Source organism: Emys orbicularis, chromosome 18 (genome assembly GCF_028017835.1).
Source record: "Emys orbicularis isolate rEmyOrb1 chromosome 18, rEmyOrb1.hap1, whole genome shotgun sequence".
NCBI lineage: Eukaryota > Metazoa > Chordata > Testudines > Emydidae > Emys > Emys orbicularis.
This window is the reverse complement of record NC_088700.1, coordinates 24051063-24073166: the sequence shown is the minus strand read 5'-3', so window position 1 is coordinate 24073166 and position 22104 is coordinate 24051063. Positions and strand designations below refer to the sequence as shown.

Here is a 22104-nt window from a genome sequence, read left to right as displayed (position 1 = left end):
ACAGCCTAAACACTGACCACCTCCATACCCTACTCACTGACCCACCTCCATCACACAGCCTAAACACTGATCCCTCCATATCATACACACTGACCCACCCTCATCACACAGCCTAAACACTGACCCCTCCGTACCCTACACACTGACCCACCCTCATCACACAGCCTAAACAGTGACCCCTCCGTACCCTACACACTGACCCACCTCCATCACACAGCCTAAACACTGACCCCTCCATACCGTACACACTGACCACCACCATCACACAGCCTAAACACTGACCCCTCCATATCCTACACACTGACCCACCCTCATCACACAGCCTAAACACTGACCCCTCTGTACCCTACACACTGACCCACCCTCATCACACAGCCTAAACACTGACCCCCCTCCATACCCTACACACTGACCCACCCTCATCACACAGCCTAAACACTGACCACCTCCATACCCTACTCACTGACCCACCTCCATCACACAGCCTAAACACTGACCCCTCCGTACCCTACACACTGACCCACCTCCATCACACAGCCTAAACACTGACCCACCTCCACATCCTACACACTGACCCACCTCCGTACCCTACACACTGACCCACCCTCATCGCACAGCCTAAACACTAACCCCTCCATACCCTACACACTGACCTACCATCACACAGCTTAAACACTGACCCCTCCGTACCCTACACACTTACCCACCACCATCACACAGCCTAAACACTGACCCCTCCGTACCCTACACACTGACCCACCTCCGTACCCTACACACTGACCCACCTCCATCACACAGCCTAAACACTGACCCACCTCCACATCCTACACACTGACCCACTGTCATCACACAGCCTAAACACTGATCCCTCCGTACCCTACACACTGACCCATCTCCATCGCACAGCCTAAACACTAACCCCTCCATACCCTACACACTGACCTACCATGACACAGCTTAAACACTGACCCCTCCGTACCCTACACACTGACCCACCACCATCACACAGCCTAAACACTGACCCCTCCGTACCCTACACACTGACCCACCTCCGTACCCTACACACTGACCCACCTCCATCACACAGCCTAAACACTGACCCACCTCCACATCCTACACACTGACCCACTCTCATCGCACAGCCTAAACACTGACCCCTCCGTACCCTACACACTGACCACCACCATTACACAGCCTAAACACTGACCCCTCCGTACCCTACACACTGACCCACCTCCATCACACAGCCTAAACACTGACCCACCTCCACACCCTACACACTGACCCACCTCCATCACACAGCCTAAACACTGACCCCTCCGTACCCTACACACTGACCCACCTCCATCACACAGCCTAAACACTGACCCACCTCCACATCCTACACACTGACCCACTCTCATCACACAGCCTAAACACTGACCCCTCCGTACCCTACACACTGACCTACCATCACACAGCCTGAACACTGACCCCTCCGTACCCTACACACTGACCCACCTCCATCAGACAGCCTAAACACTGACCCCTCCGTACCCTACACACTGACCCACCTCCGTACCCTACACACTGACCCACCTTCATTGCACAGCCTAGATACTGACCCCTCCATACCCTACACACTGACCTACCATCACGCAGCCTAAACACTGACCCCTCCATACCCTACACACTGACCTACCATCACACAGCTTAAACACTGACCCCTCCGTACCCTACACACTGACCCACCACCATCACACAGCCTAAACACTGACCCCTCCGTACCCTACACACTGACCCACCTCCGTACCCTACACACTGACCCACCTTCATTGCACAGCCTAGACACTGACCCCTCCGTACCCTACACACTGACCTACCATCACGCAGCCTAAACACTGACCCCTCCGTACCCTACACATTGACCCACCCTCATCACACAGCCCAAACACTAACCCACCCCCTGTACCCTACACACTGACCCACCTCCATCACACAGCCTAAACACTGACCCACCTCCACATCCTACACACTGACCCACCTCCGTACCCTACACACTGACCCACCCTCATCACATAGCCCAAACACTGACCCACCTCCATACCCTACACTCTGACCCACCTCCATCGCACAGCCTAAACACTAACCCCTCCATACCCTACACACTGACCTACCATCACACAGCTTAAACACTGACCCCTCCGTACCCTACACACTGACCCACCTCCATCACACAGCCTAAACACTGACCCCTCCGTACCCTACACTCTGACACACTCTCATCACACAGCCTAAACACTGACCCCTCCGTACCCTACACACTGACCACCACCATGACACAGCCTAAATACTGACCCACCTCCACACCCTACACACTGACCACCACCATCACACAGCCTAAACACTGACCCACCTCCGTACCCTACACACTGACCCATCCTCATCGCACAGCCTAAACACTGACCCCTCTGTACCCTACACACTGACCCACCTCCGTACCCTACACACTGACCCTCCTCCATCACACAGCCTAAACACTGACCCCCCTCCATACCCTACACACTGACCAACCCTCATCACACAGCCTAAACACTGACCCACCTCCATACCCTACACTCTGACCCACCTCCATCGCACAGCCTAAACACTAACCCCTCCATACCCTACACACTGACCTACCATCACACAGCTTAAACACTGACCCCTCCGTACCCTACACACTGACCCACCTCCATCACACAGCCTAAACACTGACCCCTCCGTACCCTACACACTGACACACTCTCATCACACAGCCTAAACACTGACCCCTCCGTACCCTACACACTGACCACCACCATCACACAGCCTAAATACTGACCCACCTCCACACCCTACACACTGACGACCACCATCACACAGCCTAAACACTGACCCACCTCCGTACCCTACACACTGACCCATCCTCATCGCACAGCTTAAACACTGACCCCTCCGTACCCTACACACTGACCCACCTCCATCACACAGCCTAAACACTGACCCCTCCGTACCCTACACACTGACACACTCTCATCACACAGCCTAAACACTGACCCCTCCGTACCCTACACACTGACCACCACCATCACACAGCCTAAATACTGACCCACCTCCACACCCTACACACTGACCACCACCATCACACAGCCTAAACACTGACCCACCTCCGTACCCTACACACTGACCCATCCTCATCGCACAGCCTAAACACTGACCCCTCCGTACCCTACACACTGACCCACCCTCATCACACAGCATAAACACTGACCCCCCTCCATACCCTACACACTGACCCACCCTCATCACACAGCCTAAACACTGACCCCTCTGTACCCTACACACTGACCCACCTCCGTACCCTACACACTGACCCTCCTCCATCACACAGCCTAAACACTGACACCCCTCCATACCCTACACACTGACCCACCCTCATCACACAGCCTAAACACTGACCCACCTCCGTACCCTACACACTGACCCACCCTCATCACACAGCCTAAACACTGACCCCTCCGTACCCTACACACTGACCCACCCTCATCACACAGCATAAACACTGACCCCCCTCCATACCCTACACACTGACCCACCCTCATCACACAGCCTAAACACTGACCACCTCCATACCCTACTCACTGACCCACCTCCATCACACAGCCTAAACACTGACCCCTCCATATCCTACACACTGACCCACCCTCATCACACAGCCTAAACACTGACCCCTCCGTACCCTACACACTGACCCACCCTCATCACACAGCCTAAACAGTGACCCCTCCGTACCCTACACACTGACCCACCTCCATCACACAGCCTAAACACTGACCCCTCCATACCCTACACACTGACCACCACCATCACACAGCCTAAACACTGACCCCTCCATATCCTACACACTGACCCACCCTCATCACACAGCCTAAACACTGACCCCTCTGTACCCTACACACTGACCCACCCTCATCACACAGCCTAAACACTGACCCCCCTCCATACCCTACACACTGACCCACCCTCATCACACAGCCTAAACACTGACCACCTCCATACCCTACTCACTGACCCACCTCCATCACACAGCCTAAACACTGACCCCTCCGTACCCTACACACTGACCCACCTCCATCACACAGCCTAAACACTGACCCACCTCCACATCCTACACACTGACCCACCTCCGTACCCTACACACTGACCCACTCTCATCGCACAGCCTAAACACTAACCCCTCCATACCCTACACACTGACCTACCATCACACAGCTTAAACACTGACCCCTCCGTACCCTACACACTTACCCACCACCATCACACAGCCTAAACACTGACCCCTCCGTACCCTACACACTGACCCACCTCCGTACCCTACACACTGACCCACCTCCATCACACAGCCTAAACACTGACCCACCTCCACATCCTACACACTGACCCACTGTCATCACACAGCCTAAACACTGATCCCTCCGTACCCTACACACTGACCCATCTCCATCGCACAGCCTAAACACTAACCCCTCCATACCCTACACACTGACCTACCATGACACAGCTTAAACACTGACCCCTCCGTACCCTACACACTGACCCACCACCATCACACAGCCTAAACACTGACCCCTCCGTACCCTACACACTGACCCACCTCCGTACCCTACACACTGACCCACCTCCATCACACAGCCTAAACACTGACCCACCTCCACATCCTACACACTGACCCACTCTCATCACACAGCCTAAACACTGACCCCTCCGTACCCTACACACTGACCACCACCATTACACAGCCTAAACACTGACCCCTCCGTACCCTACACACTGACCCACCTCCATCACACAGCCTAAACACTGACCCACCTCCACACCCTACACACTGACCCACCTCCATCACACAGCCTAAACACTGACCCCTCCGTACCCTACACACTGACCCACCTCCATCACACAGCCTAAACACTGACCCACCTCCACATCCTACACACTGACCCACTCTCATCACACAGCCTAAACACTGACCCCTCCGTACCCTACACACTGACCTACCATCACACAGCCTGAACACTGACCCCTCCGTACCCTACACACTGACCCACCTCCATCAGACAGCCTAAACACTGACCCCTCCATACCCTACACACTGACCTACCATCACGCAGCCTAAACACTGACCCCTCCATACCCTACACACTGACCTACCATCACACAGCTTAAACACTGACCCCTCCGTACCCTACACACTGACCCACCACCATCACACAGCCTAAACACTGACCCCTCCGTACCCTACACACTGACCCACCTCCGTACCCTACACACTGACCCACCTTCATTGCACAGCCTAGACACTGACCCCTCCGTACCCTACACACTGACCTACCATCACGCAGCCTAAACACTGACCCCTCCGTACCCTACACATTGACCCACCCTCATCACACAGCCCAAACACTAACCCACCCCCTGTACCCTACACACTGACCCACCTCCATCACACAGCCTAAACACTGACCCCTCCGTACCCTACACACTTACCCACCACCATCACACAGCCTAAACACTGACCCCTCCGTACCCTACACACTGACCCACCTCCGTACCCTACACACTGACCCACCTCCATCACACAGCCTAAACACTGACCCACCTCCACATCCTACACACTGACCCACTGTCATCACACAGCCTAAACACTGATCCCTCCGTACCCTACACACTGACCCATCTCCATCGCACAGCCTAAACACTAACCCCTCCATACCCTACACACTGACCTACCATGACACAGCTTAAACACTGACCCCTCCGTACCCTACACACTGACCCACCACCATCACACAGCCTAAACACTGACCCCTCCGTACCCTACACACTGACCCACCTCCGTACCCTACACACTGACCCACCTCCATCACACAGCCTAAACACTGACCCACCTCCACATCCTACACACTGACCCACTCTCATCACACAGCCTAAACACTGACCCCTCCGTACCCTACACACTGACCACCACCATTACACAGCCTAAACACTGACCCCTCCGTACCCTACACACTGACCCACCTCCATCACACAGCCTAAACACTGACCCACCTCCACACCCTACACACTGACCCACCTCCATCACACAGCCTAAACACTGACCCCTCCGTACCCTACACACTGACCCACCTCCATCACACAGCCTAAACACTGACCCACCTCCACATCCTACACACTGACCCACTCTCATCACACAGCCTAAACACTGACCCCTCCGTACCCTACACACTGACCTACCATCACACAGCCTGAACACTGACCCCTCCGTACCCTACACACTGACCCACCTCCATCAGACAGCCTAAACACTGACCCCTCCATACCCTACACACTGACCTACCATCACGCAGCCTAAACACTGACCCCTCCATACCCTACACACTGACCTACCATCACACAGCTTAAACACTGACCCCTCCGTACCCTACACACTGACCCACCACCATCACACAGCCTAAACACTGACCCCTCCGTACCCTACACACTGACCCACCTCCGTACCCTACACACTGACCCACCTTCATTGCACAGCCTAGACACTGACCCCTCCGTACCCTACACACTGACCTACCATCACGCAGCCTAAACACTGACCCCTCCGTACCCTACACATTGACCCACCCTCATCACACAGCCCAAACACTAACCCACCCCCTGTACCCTACACACTGACCCACCTCCATCACACAGCCTAAACACTGACCCCTCCGTACCCTACACACTGACCCACCTCCATCACACAGCCTAAACACTGACCCACCTCCACATCCTACACACTGACCCACTCTCATCACACAGCCTAAACACTGACCCCTCCGTACCCTACACACTGACCACCACCATTACACAGCCTAAACACTGACCCCTCCGTACCCTACACACTGACCCACCTCCATCACACAGCCTAAACACTGACCCACCTCCACACCCTACACACTGACCCACCTCCATCACACAGCCTAAACACTGACCCCTCCGTACCCTACACACTGACCCACCTCCATCACACAGCCTAAACACTGACCCACCTCCACATCCTACACACTGACCCACTCTCATCACACAGCCTAAACACTGACCCCTCCGTACCCTACACACTGACCTACCATCACACAGCCTGAACACTGACCCCTCCGTACCCTACACACTGACCCACCTCCATCAGACAGCCTAAACACTGACCCCTCCATACCCTACACACTGACCTACCATCACGCAGCCTAAACACTGACCCCTCCATACCCTACACACTGACCTACCATCACACAGCTTAAACACTGACCCCTCCGTACCCTACACACTGACCCACCACCATCACACAGCCTAAACACTGACCCCTCCGTACCCTACACACTGACCCACCTCCGTACCCTACACACTGACCCACCTTCATTGCACAGCCTAGACACTGACCCCTCCGTACCCTACACACTGACCTACCATCACGCAGCCTAAACACTAACCCACCCCCTGTACCCTACACACTGACCCACCTCCATCACACAGCCTAAACACTGACCCCTCCGTACCCTACACACTGACCCACCTCCATCACACAGCCTAAACACTGACCCACCTCCACATCCTACACACTGACCCACCTCCGTACCCTACACACTGACCCACCCTCATCACATAGCCCAAACACTGACCCACCTCCATACCCTACACTCTGACCCACCTCCATCGCACAGCCTAAACACTAACCCCTCCATACCCTACACACTGACCTACCATCACACAGCTTAAACACTGACCCCTCCGTACCCTACACACTGACCCACCTCCATCACACAGCCTAAACACTGACCCCTCCGTACCCTACACACTGACACACTCTCATCACACAGCCTAAACACTGACCCCTCCGTACCCTACACACTGACCACCACCATGACACAGCCTAAATACTGACCCACCTCCACACCCTACACACTGACCACCACCATCACACAGCCTAAACACTGACCCACCTCCGTACCCTACACACTGACCCATCCTCATCGCACAGCCTAAACACTGACCCCTCTGTACCCTACACACTGACCCACCTCCGTACCCTACACACTGACCCTCCTCCATCACACAGCCTAAACACTGACCCCCCTCCATACCCTACACACTGACCCACCCTCATCACACAGCCTAAACACTGACCCACCTCCGTACCCTACACACTGACCCACCGCCATCACACAGCCTAAACACTGACCCCTCCATACCCTACACACTGACCCACCCTCATCACACAGCCTAAACACTGACCCCTCTGTACCCTACACACTGACCCACCCTCATCACACAGCCTAAACACTGACCCCTCCGTACCCTACACACTGACCCACCCTCATCACACAGCCTAAACAGTGACCCCTCCGTACCCTACACACTGACCCACCTCCATCACACAGCCTAAACACTGACCCCTCCATACCCTACACACTGACCACCACCATCACACAGCCTAAACACTGACCCCTCCATATCCTACACACTGACCCACCCTCATCACACAGCCTAAACACTGACCCCTCTGTACCCTACACACTGACTCACCTCCGTACCCTACACACTGACCCACCCTCATCACACAGCCTAAACACTGACCCACCTCCATACCATATGCACTGACCTACCATCGCATACACATTCATTGCACAGACCCACCGTATGTTCTCCCCCGCCCCCCCATATGCCCTGAAACCATCTCCATCTAAGCCAAGGTTCCCCTGAGAAACGAATCATGCCAGTATTGGTCTTGCATCACAACACACCATTTGCTTTCATTTGCCTATTCGCTGATGGCCCCTCCATCCTCTGTCTCGCAGCCTCTTGCAGTTTCAGCAGACACCTCTGGCTGGGACTCTGTGGGGTGGGCCCCATTCCTGTGTGACGTCTGGGGTGTCCTGAAGGGCTAGCGCCTGCTCCCTCGTGTTACCCGTATCTCGTTCTGTCCCTGCAGATCGTTCTTGAGGGCGTGATTGGAACAGGACACAAAGGCAGCATGGCCCTGGATGACCTGGTTCTATCTCCAGGCTGCGTCCTGGCTGCAGGTGAGCGGCCAGACAGGTCCCTTTGCTCACTCTTTGCCAGCTGCTGGACTGGAGTTTTAACCCTTAACTCCCTCTGCACGGGACTAATGGGCAGGGCAAGGTTAGTCCTGTCGCTGATGGCAGCTTCTTCAGGTCAACCTCAGAGCTGTGAGGTCATTCACTCCTGACTCCCTGTTCGCCACGCAGCACAGCATGGCTTAATATCTCTCTGTCTCTCTCTTCAGCTAGCCTTCTGTCTGCCCCATACACCCCCTCTAGCTATAGCCCCAGGCAGAGGCAGATTAAGATTTCCTGGGGCCCTGGGCCAGAGCAAGTGTGTGTAGTCATAGAATCATAGAATATCGTGGTTGGAAGGGACCTCAGGAGGTCATCTAGTCCAACCCCCTGCACAAAGCAGGACCAATCCCCAATATAGTCCCTCCCCACTCCATCCACCTGCAGCCCTGCCTCTGTTCTGCCCCTTCTGCCTGTGGCCCTGTCCAGAGCCCCACCCCTTTCTGCCTCTTCCCCGGGGGGCAAGGAGTCCAGGAGAGCTGGCTGTATTTTAAAGAAGCCTTATTGAGGGCACAGGAACAAACCATCCTGAAGTGCAGAAAGAATAGCAAATATGGCAGCGACCAGCTTGGCTTAACAGTGAAATCTTCGGTGAGCTTAAACTCGAAAAGGAAGCTTACAAGAAGTGGAAACTTGGACAGATGACTAGAGAGGAGTATAAAAATACTGCTCGAGCATGCAGGGGTGTAATCGGGAAGGCCAAGGCACAATTGGAGTTGCAGCTAGCAAGGGATATGAAGGGTAACAAGAAGGGTTTCTACAGGTATGTTAGCAACAAGAAGGTGGTCAGGGAAAGTGTGGGCCCCTTATTGAATGAGGGAGGCAACCTAGTGACAGATGATGTGGAAAAAGCTGAAGTACTCAATGCTTTTTTTGCCTCGGTCTTCACACACAAGGGCAGCTCCCAGACTGCTGCACTGGGCAGCGCAGTATGGGGAGGAGGTGAGCAGCCCTCAGTGGTGAAAGAGCTGGTTAAGGACTATTTAGAAAAACTGGACATGCACAAGTCCATGGGTCCAGATCTAATGCATCCGAGGGTGCTGAGGGAGTTGGCTGATGTGATTGCAGAGCCATTGGTCATTATTTTTGAAAACTTGTGGCAATCGGGGTAGATCTCCGACGATTGGAAAAAGGCAAATACAGTGCCCATATTTAAAAAAGGGAAGAAAGAGAACCCGGGGAACTACAGACCGGTCAGCCTCACTTCAGTCCCCGGCAAAATCATGGAGCAGGTACTCAAGGAATCCATTTTGAAGCACCTGGAGGAGATGAAGGTGATTGGGAACAGTCAACATGGATTCACCAAGGGCAAGTCATGCCTGACCAACCTGATTGCCTTCTATGATGAGATAACTGGCTCTGTGGATATGGGGAAAGCGGTGGATGTGATATATCTTGACTTTAGCAGAGCTTTTGATACAATCTCCCACAGTATTCTTTCCAGCAAGTTAAAAAAGTATGGATTGGATGAAAATGGACTATAAGGTGGATAGAAAGCTTGCTAGATTGTCAGGCTCAACGGGTAGTGATCAACGCCTCGATGTCTAGTTGGCCGCCGGTATCAAGCGGAGTGCCCCAAGGCTTGGTCCTGAGGCCGGTTTTGTTCAACATCTTTATTAATCATCTGGATGATGGGATGAATTGCACCCTCAGCAAGTTCGCAGATGACACTAAGCTGGGGGGAGAGGTCGATACGCTGGAAGGTAGGGATAGGGTCCAGAGTGACCTAGACAAATTGGAGGATTGGGCCAAAAGAAATCTGATGAGGTTCAACAAGGACAAGTGCAGAGTCCTACACTTAGGAAGGAAGAATCCCATGCACTGTTACAGGCTGGGGACCGACTGGCTAAGCAGCAGTTCTGCAGAAAAGGACCTGGGGATTACAGTGGATGAGAAGCTGGAGATGAGTCAGCAGTGTGCCCTCGTTGCCAAGAAGGCCAAGGGCATATTGGGCCGTATTAGTAGGAGCATTGCCAGCAGATCGAGGGAAGTGATTATTCCCCTCTATTTGACACTGGTGAGGCCACACCTGGAGTATTGCATCCAGTTTTGGCCCCCCCACTACTGAAGGGATGTGGACAAATTGGAGAGAATCCAGTGGAGGGCAACGGAAATGATTAGGGGGCTGGGGCACATGACTTACGAGGGGAAGCTGAGGGAACTGGGGTTATTTAGTCTGCAGAAGAGTGAGGGGGGATTTGATAGCAGCCTTCAACTACATGAAGGGGGGTACCAAAGAGGATGGAGCTCGGCTGTTCTCAGTGGTGGCAGATGACAGAACAAGGAGCAATGGTCTCAAGTTGCAGTGGGGGAGGTCTAGGTTGGATATTAGGAAACACTATTTCACTAGGAGGGTGGTGAAGCACTGGAATGCGTTACCTAGGGAAGTGGTGGAATCTCCTTGCTTGGAGGTTTTTAAGGTCAGGCTTGACAAAGCCTTGGCTGAGATGATTTAGTTGGTGTTGGCCCTGCTTTGAGCAGGGGATTGGACTAGATGACCTCCTGAGGTCTCTTCCAACCATGATATTCTATGATTTCACCACCCCACTGCAGCCCCACAACCCTTTTGGCACCTTTCTGTCCCCCCGTGGCCCCAAGACTGCAGAAGCTCTGTCCCTGCACCATGGCCCCGGGGCGCCGCAGGGAGTGAGAGCTCCTCCAGTCCCAGGGCCACAGTGGGGATCCAGGTGCTGGGGCTTCCCCTGCTACACCACGCGCATCTGTGGGGGACCAGGGTCGGGGCATGGGGTCTTCTCCCACCCAGGGGCTTCTGCCAGGGACAGGGTTGAGGGCCTCTAGGGGGGACTTCCCCTGCCCGGGGGCTTCTGCTGGGGATGGGATTGGACTGGGGCTGGAGGGGGCCTTCCCCCATCCCACAGCTTCTGCCGGGGAAGCGGTTGGGGGCGCTGCTTCTGGGGAGCGGGGTTGGGGCACGGGGTCTTCTCCCGCCCGGTGCTGCTGCGGCGGAGCAGGACTGGGGTATGGGGGCTTTGTCCGCCCGGCAGCTAGGGCTCCAGGTTTCTGCTGCCCAGCGGTGGATTTTTTCTGGGGGCTCCCCAGGTGGCTGCGGCCCCTGGGCACAGTCCCCAGCCAAGTGACTAATCCACCACTGGCCCCAGGTCCCCTCCCGGGCCCTGCCATGTTTATTCCCTCAGCCAACTTTGTTACAAACCAGGCAAGTGTCCCATCGACACACCCAGAAGCCAGGAAATCCCCACCCAGCCCTTGTGACCTACCCCTCCTGCCCCCTCTCCCCCAGCCCCCTCCTCCTCCCACCGCCACACATGGGAAGCCTTTACAGGTACAGCCACTCCCTGGCTACCCATGGTGCACCAGGTGAGGCAGGCTGGGGAGAGCTGGGATGGGGGAGGGACTGTGGGGTGGGGTTCGGGGGGAAGCCTGGGGGCTGGGCTCACGACTCAAGCCGTGGTCTGGGCCTAGGGTTACCATACGTCCGGTTTTTCCCGGACATGTCCGGCTTTTTGGTAATCAAACCCCCGTCCGGGGGGAATTGCCAAAAAGCCGAACATGTCCGGGAAAAACACTCCCAGCTTCCGGCATCCCTGGCTTACCTTAGAGCGGGCTCCGGCGACTGCTGCTGCTCCCTGACTCCTCAGCTCTGTAAGAGCCGAGCTGCCTGAGCGCTACCGGCTTCACGGTTTGCCGGGCAGTCTCCATGCCTCCAGACCCTGCGCCCCCGGAGCCCGGGAGGGGAAGTGCCCGGTCGGCGGCGCAGGGTCCAGAGGCATGGGGGCTGCCCGAAGCCGGTAGCGCTCGGGCAGCTCTTTTCGCGTGGCTGGGAGGGAGGAGGAGGGGGAATGCGGGGCGCTCAGGGGAGGGGGCGGAGTTGGGGCGGGGACTTTGGGGAAGGGGCGGAGTTGGGGTGGGGACTTTGGGGAAGGGGCGGAGTTGGAGCGGGGAAGGGGCGGGGCCAGGACCCCGTGGAGTGTCCTCTTTTTTAAAACCTTAAATATGGTAACCCTATCTGGGCCACACTGGCTGGTCACATGGCGCTGGCTCTTCCACGGCTACAGTGCATGGCACAGGCGCCTGGTGGGCCTTTGCCAGAGTGCCGTGAGGGGAGGTGGGGCTGGGCTGGGGAACGGGAGGGAAACAGTCCAGGCCTCTCCTGGAGGGCCCCACACTCTGAAGAGCAGAGAGCCTCCCCTCCAGTCTCACTCCCTTTAACGTTCCAGTGCGGCTTGTGCTAAGGAGCCATCGGAGGGGCCTTCCGTGCCCCGGCTGGGTCTGCGTTTGCAGGCAGTTAGCTGAGCACAGGGGCCCAGTACAGCCCCCGCCGTAGTGCCCCCTGACCCCCTCTCGCCCTCTCCAGGCAGTCAGGTCATCACTCCCCGGCCTTCCTCCACTGACCCCGCCACGCCCTGCACCGCACAGGAGTTTGCCTGCGACAATATGAAGTGCATCAGCGCGGAGCTGGCCTGCGACTTTACAGAGACGTGTGAAGACGGCTCCGACGAGACGTACTGTGGTAAAGGATCACGCAGCGGCTGGCCTGGGTGGGAGAAAACTCCATGGTGCAGTGATATTAACATGGGGCGCGGGACTGAGAGCACCAGCTAGTGTGGCCAGATTGTGGGCAGGGGCTGGGCACACACCTCCAACGCCCCTGAGTCCTGACCTGCCACCCCGCTGCTATCCCAGCCCTGGGATCCCTGCACCAACCGCTCTGCCAACGCCCCTGAGTCCTGACCTGCCTCCCCGCTGCTATCCCAGCCCTGGGATCCCTGCACCAACCGCTCTGCCAACGCCCCTGAGTCCTGACCTGCCTCCCCGCTGCTATCCCAGCCCTGGGATCCCTGCACCAACCGCTCTGCCAACGCCCCTGAGTCCTGACCTGCCTCCCCGCTGCTATCCCAGCCCTGGGATCCCTGCACCAACCGCTCTGCCAACGCCCCTGAGTCCTGACCTGCCGCCCCGCTGCTATCCCAGCCCTGGGATCCCTGCACCAACCGCTATGCCAACGCCCCTGAGTCCTGACCTGCCTCCCCGCTGCTATCCCAGCCCTCGGATCCCTGCACCCACCGCTCTGCCAACGCCCGAGTCCTGACCTGCCGCCCCGCTGCTATCCCAGCCCTGGGATCCCTGCACACACCGCTCTGCCAACGCCCCTGAGTCCTGACCTGCCTCCCCGCTGCTATCCCAGCCCTGGGATCCCTGCACACACCGCTCTGCCAATGCCCCTGAGTCCTGACCTGCCTCCCCGCTGCTATCCCAGCCCCGGGATCCCTGCACCCACCGCTCTGCCAACGTCCTTGAGTCCTGACCTGCCTCCCCGCTGCTATCCCAGCCCTGGGATCCCTGCACACACCGCTCTGCCAACGCCCTTCACTCCTGACCTGCCACCCCGCTGCTATCCCAGCCCTGGGATCCCTGCACACACCGCTCTGCCAACGCCCCTGAGTCCTGACCTGCCTCCCCGCTGCTATCCCAGCCCTGGGATCCCTGCACACACCGCTCTGCCAACGCCCCTGAGTCCAGACCTGCCTCCCCGCTGCTATCCCAGCCCTGGGATCCCTGCACACACCGCTCTGCCAACGCCCCTGAGTCCTGACCTGCCTCCCCGCTGCTATCCCAGCCCCGGGATCCCTGCACCCACCGCTCTGCCAAGGTCCTTGATTCCTGACCTGCCTCCCCGCTGCTATCCCAGCCCTGGGATCCCTGCACACACCGCTCTGCCAACGCCCCTGAGTCCTGACCTGCCGCCCCGCTGCTATCCCAGCCCTGGGATCCCTGCACACACCGCTCTGCCAACGCCCCTGAGTCCTGACCTGCCTCCCCGCTGCTATCCCAGCCCTGGGATCCCTGCACACACCGCTCTGCCAATGCCCCTGAGTCCTGACCTGCCTCCCCGCTGCTATCCCAGCCCCGGGATCCCTGCACCCACCGCTCTGCCAACGTCCTTGAGTCCTGACCTGCCTCCCCGCTGCTATCCCAGCCCTGGGATCCCTGCACACACCGCTCTGCCAACGCCCCTGAGTCCTGACCTGCCTCCCCGCTGCTATCCCAGCCCTGGGATCCCTGCACACACCGCTCTGCCAACGCCCCTGAGTCCTGACCTGCCGCTCCGCTGCTATCCCAGCCCTGGGATCCCTGCACACACCGCTCTGCCAACGTCCCTGAGTCCTGACCTGCCGCCCCGCTGCTATCCCAGCCCTGGGATCCCTGCACACACCGCTCTGCCAACGCCCCTGAGTCCTGACCTGCCTCCCCGCTGCTATCCCAGCCCTGGGATCCCTGCACCAACCGCTCTGCCAGCGCCCGAGTCCTGACCTGCCGCCCCGTGCTATCCCAGCCCTGGGATCCCTGCACACACCGCTCTGCCAACGTCCCTGAGTCCTGACCTGCCGCCCCGCTGCTATCCCAGCCCTGGGATCCCTGCTCACACCGCTCTGCCAACGCCCCTGAGTCCTGACCTGCCCCCCCGCCTCTATCCCAGCCCCGGGATCCCTGCACCCACCGCTCTGCCAACGTCCCTGAGTCCTGACCTGCCTCCCCGCTGCTATCCCAGCCCCGGGATCCCTGCACCCACCGCTCTGCCAACGCCCCTGAGTCCTGACCTGCCTCCCCACTGCTATCCCAGCCCCGGGATCCCTGCACCCACCGCTCTGCCAACGTCCTTGAGTCCTGACCTGCCTCCCCGCTGCTATCCCAGCCCTGGGATCCCTGCACACACCGCTCTGCCAACGCCCCTGAGTCCTGACCTGCCGCCCCGCTGCTATCCCAGCCCCGGGATCCCTGCACCCACCGCTCTGCCAACGCCCCTCACTCCTGACCTGCCGCCCGGCTGCTATCCCAGCCCCGGGATCCCTGCACCCACCGCTCTGCCAACGCCCCTCACTCCTGACCTGCCGCCCGGCTGCTATCCCAGCCCCGGGATCCCTGCACCCACCGCTCTGCCAACGCCCCTCACTCCTGACCTACCGCCCCGCTGCTATCCCAGCCCTGGGATCCCTGCACCCACCGCTCTGCCAACGCCCCTCACTCCTGACCTGCCGCCCGGCTGCTATCCCAGCCCCGGGATCCCTGCACCCACCGCTCTGCCAACGCCCCTCACTCCTGACCTGCCTCCCCGCTGCTATCCCAGCCCCGGGATCCCTGCACCCACCGCTCTGCCAACGCCCCTCACTCCTGACCTGCCGCCCGGCTGCTATCCCAGCCCCGGGATCCCTGCACCCACCGCTCTGCCAACGCCCCTCACTCCTGACCTACCGCCCGGCTGCTATCCCAGCCCTGGGATCCCTGCACCCACCGCTCTGCCAACGCCCCTCACTCCTGACCTGCCGCCCGGCTGCTATCCCAGCCCCGGGATCCCTGCACCCACCGCTCTGCCAACGCCCCTCACTCCTGACCTGCCGCCCGGCTGCTATCCCAGCCCCGGGATCCCTGCACCCACCGCTCTGCCAACGTCCCTGAGTCCTGACCTGCCTCCCCGCTGCTATCCCAGCCCCGGGATCCCTGCACCCACCGCTCTGCCAACGCCCCTGAGTCCTGACCTGCCTCCCCACTGCTATCCCAGCCCCGGGATCCCTGCACCCACCGCTCTGCCAACGTCCTTGAGTCCTGACCTGCCTCCCCGCTGCTATCCCAGCCCTGGGATCCCTGCACACACCGCTCTGCCAACGCCCCTGAGTCCTGACCTGCCGCCCCGCTGCTATCCCAGCCCCGGGATCCCTGCACCCACCGCTCTGCCAACGCCCCTCACTCCTGACCTGCCGCCCGGCTGCTATCCCAGCCCCGGGATCCCTGCACCCACCGCTCTGCCAACGCCCCTCACTCCTGACCTGCCGCCCGGCTGCTATCCCAGCCCCGGGATCCCTGCACCCACCGCTCTGCCAACGCCCCTCACTCCTGACCTACCGCCCCGCTGCTATCCCAGCCCTGGGATCCCTGCACCCACCGCTCTGCCAACGCCCCTCACTCCTGACCTGCCGCCCGGCTGCTATCCCAGCCCCGGGATCCCTGCACCCACCGCTCTGCCAACGCCCCTCACTCCTGACCTGCCTCCCCGCTGCTATCCCAGCCCCGGGATCCCTGCACCCACCGCTCTGCCAACGCCCCTCACTCCTGACCTGCCGCCCGGCTGCTATCCCAGCCCCGGGATCCCTGCACCCACCGCTCTGCCAACGCCCCTCACTCCTGACCTACCGCCCGGCTGCTATCCCAGCCCTGGGATCCCTGCACCCACCGCTCTGCCAACGCCCCTCACTCCTGACCTGCCGCCCGGCTGCTATCCCAGCCCCGGGATCCCTGCACCCACCGCTCTGCCAACGCCCCTCACTCCTGACCTGCCGCCCGGCTGCTATCCCAGCCCCGGGATCCCTGCACCCACCGCTCTGCCAACGCCCCTCACTCCTGACCTGCCTCCCCGCTGCTATCCCAGCCCCGGGATCCCTGCACCCACCGCTCTGCCAACGCCCCTCACTCCTGACCTGCCGCCCGGCTGCTATCCCAGCCCCGGGATCCCTGCACCCACCGCTCTGCCAACGCCCCTGAGTCCTGACCTGCCACCCCACTGCTATCCCAGCCTGTTCTGCCCTCCCAGCTTCAGATTTCCTCCCTGCTCACATCTCTGGATCGTGCAGTGCTTTTGTGCTTCTGAATCTGCTCAGTAAGGACCGTGCTGAGCCCACTCGATGACAGCCGGGGCTTCAACACAGGCACTTTGACACACTGCATATCCAAACCCTGGCTCCTTGCCTAGTGCTGCTGTTTTCCACTGAGCAGATGGGAATGCCCAGAAGCCTGCTCAGGATCAGGGCCCCATTGTGCTAGATTCTCTGCAGACACAGAGATAAACTCGCTCCAGCCCCGAGAACTGCCAGGCCAGGAACCTCCCTTTGGAAAGTCACCTGGGCAGGGCCGGCTCTGGCTTTTTGGCCGCTCCAAGCAAAAACAAAAAACAAAAAAAAACCGGGGCAGCCAGAACGGCAAAGCAAAAAAAAAAACCCTGCGGCGCGGCCGGAGCGCGGGTGCAGGGGGACCGGCTGGGGGAGGGAGCGGGCGGGAGAGAGAGAGAAGGGGGCGGCCAGGGCTACAGAAGGGGCGCTGCCACGCGGCCCCGCCCGCTGCGCCGCCTCCTGCCGCCTGCCGCGAGGGCTCCGCTCCGGTCGGCAGGGAGGGAAGGAAGAGGACTGCCCTGCAGGGCGCTCTGGTTCTCCGCGCCGCCGCCCCCTACAGGGCGGCCGGAGCGGAACAAGAACAAAACAAAACAAAAAGCGGCCGTGGCGCCCTAGGATTGGGCGGAATGCCGCCTCCAACAATCTGCCGCCCCAAGCACCAGCTTGCTCAGCTGGTGCCTGGAGCCGGCCCTGCACCTGGGCGTCACAGGTAGCCACATGAATGCCTATTGGACATGCCTGGGGGCCTAGCCCTGGTCAAGTGAGTGAAGCCCAGGTGCAAGGACTGGTCATGCTGTAGCACAGTGGGCAGAGGAGAGGAAACCTCAGCCCAAGGGAGTCAGGCAGGCCCAGGCACCTACCCAGCAAGGCCATCCACAGCTCCCCAGGCAGCCTGGGTCCATGTGGCTCAGGGTAATGCGCTGGCTTAACCCTTGCCTAGTCTAGCCAAGGCCGGAGTGCATGAGATCATGGATCCAGCTGCTTACCGGCTGGTGCTGATGGCTGTGGGCAGGAGCAGCAGGGGCTCTTGGCACGGCCTGGCAAGAGGCTTTGTGCTCCCGGTGGCTGGGGCCCAGACAAGGCTAGTGAAAACTTGGTGTGTTCCAGGGGCATCGACCTTCGAGACCGGGGCTAGGGGCTGGAAGGACGTCAGTGTGGGCCAGCTGCAGTGGGCGAGGCAGAAAGCCAGTGAGGCCTTACTGCCTGGGGCAGACCACACCACCAACACCTCCACAGGTGAGACCACCCGCAGGGGAGCCCCCTGCCCGTATGCAGCTGAGACCCCTGCCCCCCCACCCTTCCACCAGTGAAACCCCCCCACCCCATCACCCCACAAGGGAGACCTACCCACCCCCTAACCCGCCCTATGGGGAGACCCCCCCACCCCATCACCCCACAAGGGAGACCTACCCATCCCCTAACCCGCCCTATAGGGAGACCCCCCCACCCCATCACCCCACAAGGGAGACCTACCCACCCCCTAACCCGCCCTATGGGGAGATCCCCCACCCCATCACCCCACAAGGGAGACCTACCCATCCCCTAACCCACCCTATAGGGGAGACCCCCCTGCCCCTACACAGGTGAGACCCCCCTGCAAGGGAGACCTCCCACCCCATCACCCCACAAGGGAGACCTACCTGCTCCCTGCCCCTTCGCAGCTGAGACTCCTGCCCCCTGGGGGCAGTGGGAGAGGGGAGGGGTGGCAGGCAGTGCCTGGGGGAGTGGGGGTGGGGAGGGGGGCAGGCGGTGCCTGGGGGCAGTGAGGGAGGGGTGACCATTCCCCTGCCGTGGCCTGTGTTTCCTGCCTAGGGAGTTTTCTGGGTGTGGCGCTGGCTCCAGGCCAGATGGTGTCCGGGGCCAGGGCTCGCACCCCTGTTCTGGGCCCCTCGGGCCTGGCCTGCTCCGTGGAGATGCACTACTGGCTGCACAGCGACCTCCAAGGTACCCGCGCTCGCTGGCCCCCGGCCGTGCTCCGCTCAGCTCTCCAGCGCGGGGGGAGGGGTCCTATGCCCCGTCCCCCACAACATGCCCAGGTCGTAGCACTCCTGGGGGGGGGGGGCCTTAGGCACTGCAGGGGGAGGAGGCAGCCATGTTCTGCCTATCTGCCACAGGGAAGAGGTTTCTCTGAGCCCCACCATCCCATCCCCATCCCCAGGCAGTGCAGACCCAGCCTCCCTGCTGGACGTGATCCCCCCAACCCCCCCCCCCCCCCATCAGAGCAGCAAGGAGTCACCAGACGGGTCACTGACGGGCAATGAGCTTGGCTGCCTGGCTCGGATCCCCCTGCCTGACACAGCTGCTGGTCCTGGGCCCTGCCATGCTGGGTGGGCTCCCAAGGATGCTGCCAGGCCGGCGGCTAGGGCCAGAGGCTGCCCCGCCATCCCCCTCTCCCTTTGCTAGGGTTCATTGCGCTCGGCATCGTGGATCATGCCCTGGGGACACACAGGCTGGCGTGGCACACGCAGGGCAACGGCAGCATGGCGTGGAAACACATCACTGTTCCGCTTGGGGAGAGAGCCAGACCCTTCCAGGTGGGCAACGCAGCCTGAACACACTCCTCTTGGGCCTCGTGGGCACTCCGAGGGCGCCCCCAGCACATGCAGCTTGGGCACCGCCCCCCAAGAGCAAAGCACTGAGCCAGGGGTAACCCGGAGGTTAAATGGGGCGAGGGGACAGGCTGGTCAGGGGGCCAGGATGGAACCGGAGCCCTGCATGTCTCGGTGCTGACTCCAATCCAGCCGGGGGCAGTGCCCAAACTCAGCCCCAGCCAATGGCTGGAGGGTGGCCGATCTCAGACCATCTCCATCCTGGGGAGACAGGCAGGGGTCCCAGCAACGACTGGCTTCTAGCTGTCAGCTGCCAAGGGCTGAGTGGGCCCCAGAGACGGAGCTCCTGTCTCGCTCCCAGGGGGGCCCCTGCAGGGTGGGATGTGAGGGGGCCACTGCCCATCCACCGCCAGGCTGCCACACAGCACCTCTCCCCTTTGTGCTGAGTTTGCACAGAGACTTCAGGGCCCCGAGTGTCCGGAGGGGACTGTGGGGCCAGGATGGGGCGTGTGTGGAGCCATGGCGCTTACCAGGGCTGCTGTCCCCTCAGCTGGAGTTGATTGCCCTGGTGAAGCTGCGCGGCCCCGTGGTGCAGAGTGCTGCTGTGGACGATGTTGCGTTTGTGAACTGCGACCCCCGCTTTACCCCTCCAGACGCCTCGGGTACGTCTCTCCCTGGGGCACCGCACGACCCCCCAGGGAAACGGGAATGGGACACTTGACCAACTTCTGCCTCTGGGGGGCCTGCTCTGCTGCTGGCCCAGGATGGGTGGACTCACCAGTCCTGACCCATTCATGCTCTGGGGCTTGGTTCCAGATGGTGCCAGGTGCAGGATTTGCTCTTTTCCATGGGTTAGTTACTACCACCACATGAAGAGCAGGTTAACAACAGGCTGTGGCCATGGGGCGGCTCTAGCTTTTTTGCCGCCCCAAGCACGGCAGGCAGGCGGCCTTCGGCGGCGCGCCTGTGGGAGGTCCCGTGGCTTCGGCATACCCGGCGGACCTCCCGCAGGCATGCCACCGAAGGCTGCCTGACTGCCGCCCTCGCAGGGAACGGCAGGGCGCCCCCCGCGGCTTGCCACCCCAGGCACGCGCTTGGAGCACTGGTGCCTGGAGCCACCGCTACTGTGGCCGGAGGTGCCCTGCACTGGCATGGTATCGAATGTAGTGCACAGGGACTCCACCATCCTGCATGCTGCCCGTGTTGGGCGCCGAGTTGAGGTGGGTGATGGAGGCACCAGGGTGTCTGCATGCTCATCCCAGAGCCAGTGATCTCCGACCCTGCAGCCTCCCTTGCCCTTCTCCCAGGTTTGCGCCTCTCGTCCCCTGGGGATGGTGGGGACAGCCCATGCCAGCAGGGCTGTCCTTGCAGAAGGTTGGGGACCAGTGGTGTCAATGGGAGTTAGGCACCTAAATAATTTTGAAGATCTAGGCCCAGGAGTCTAGTCCCAGCACCAGAATCTCATGCTGTCAGATTCACATTCCTAGTGCCCGTGCAGGGGCTGATGCTGAGAGCGTCTCCAGCACCATGTGAGCAGGAGAAGTACTGGGAACCCTGGATACCCTTTCTTCTGATCACTGCCCAAGTGGCCTTCCTTCCTGCAGCCACCACGTGCCCTCTGGGCTACTCCCCGCCCTCCAGGGGGTGAGCCGGATTCCCCATGCCTGCCAAGTGCTCGAGGCTCCCACCAAAGGGGTAGGGAAGGCCACCGGGAGCCAGCAAGTACTGGAGCCTGCTCTTCTTCCTCCCGGGCAG

At 59.9% G+C, this 22104-nt stretch overlaps 1 protein-coding gene across 1 annotated transcript in view; it reads left to right on the top strand.

The window, feature by feature from the left end:
• The window catches only part of MAMDC4 (MAM domain containing 4), a 77627-nt gene that overhangs the window by 36402 nt on the left and 19121 nt on the right, over nt 1–22104 (top strand). The window contains exons 11-16 of the mRNA XM_065418930.1: nt 9017–9107; nt 13495–13650; nt 18908–19036; nt 19613–19744; nt 20204–20334; nt 20900–21011. Coding sequence (XP_065275002.1) covers nt 9017–9107; nt 13495–13650; nt 18908–19036; nt 19613–19744; nt 20204–20334; nt 20900–21011 — 751 coding nt within the window. The remainder of the gene's footprint in view (nt 1–9016; nt 9108–13494; nt 13651–18907; nt 19037–19612; nt 19745–20203; nt 20335–20899; nt 21012–22104) is intronic.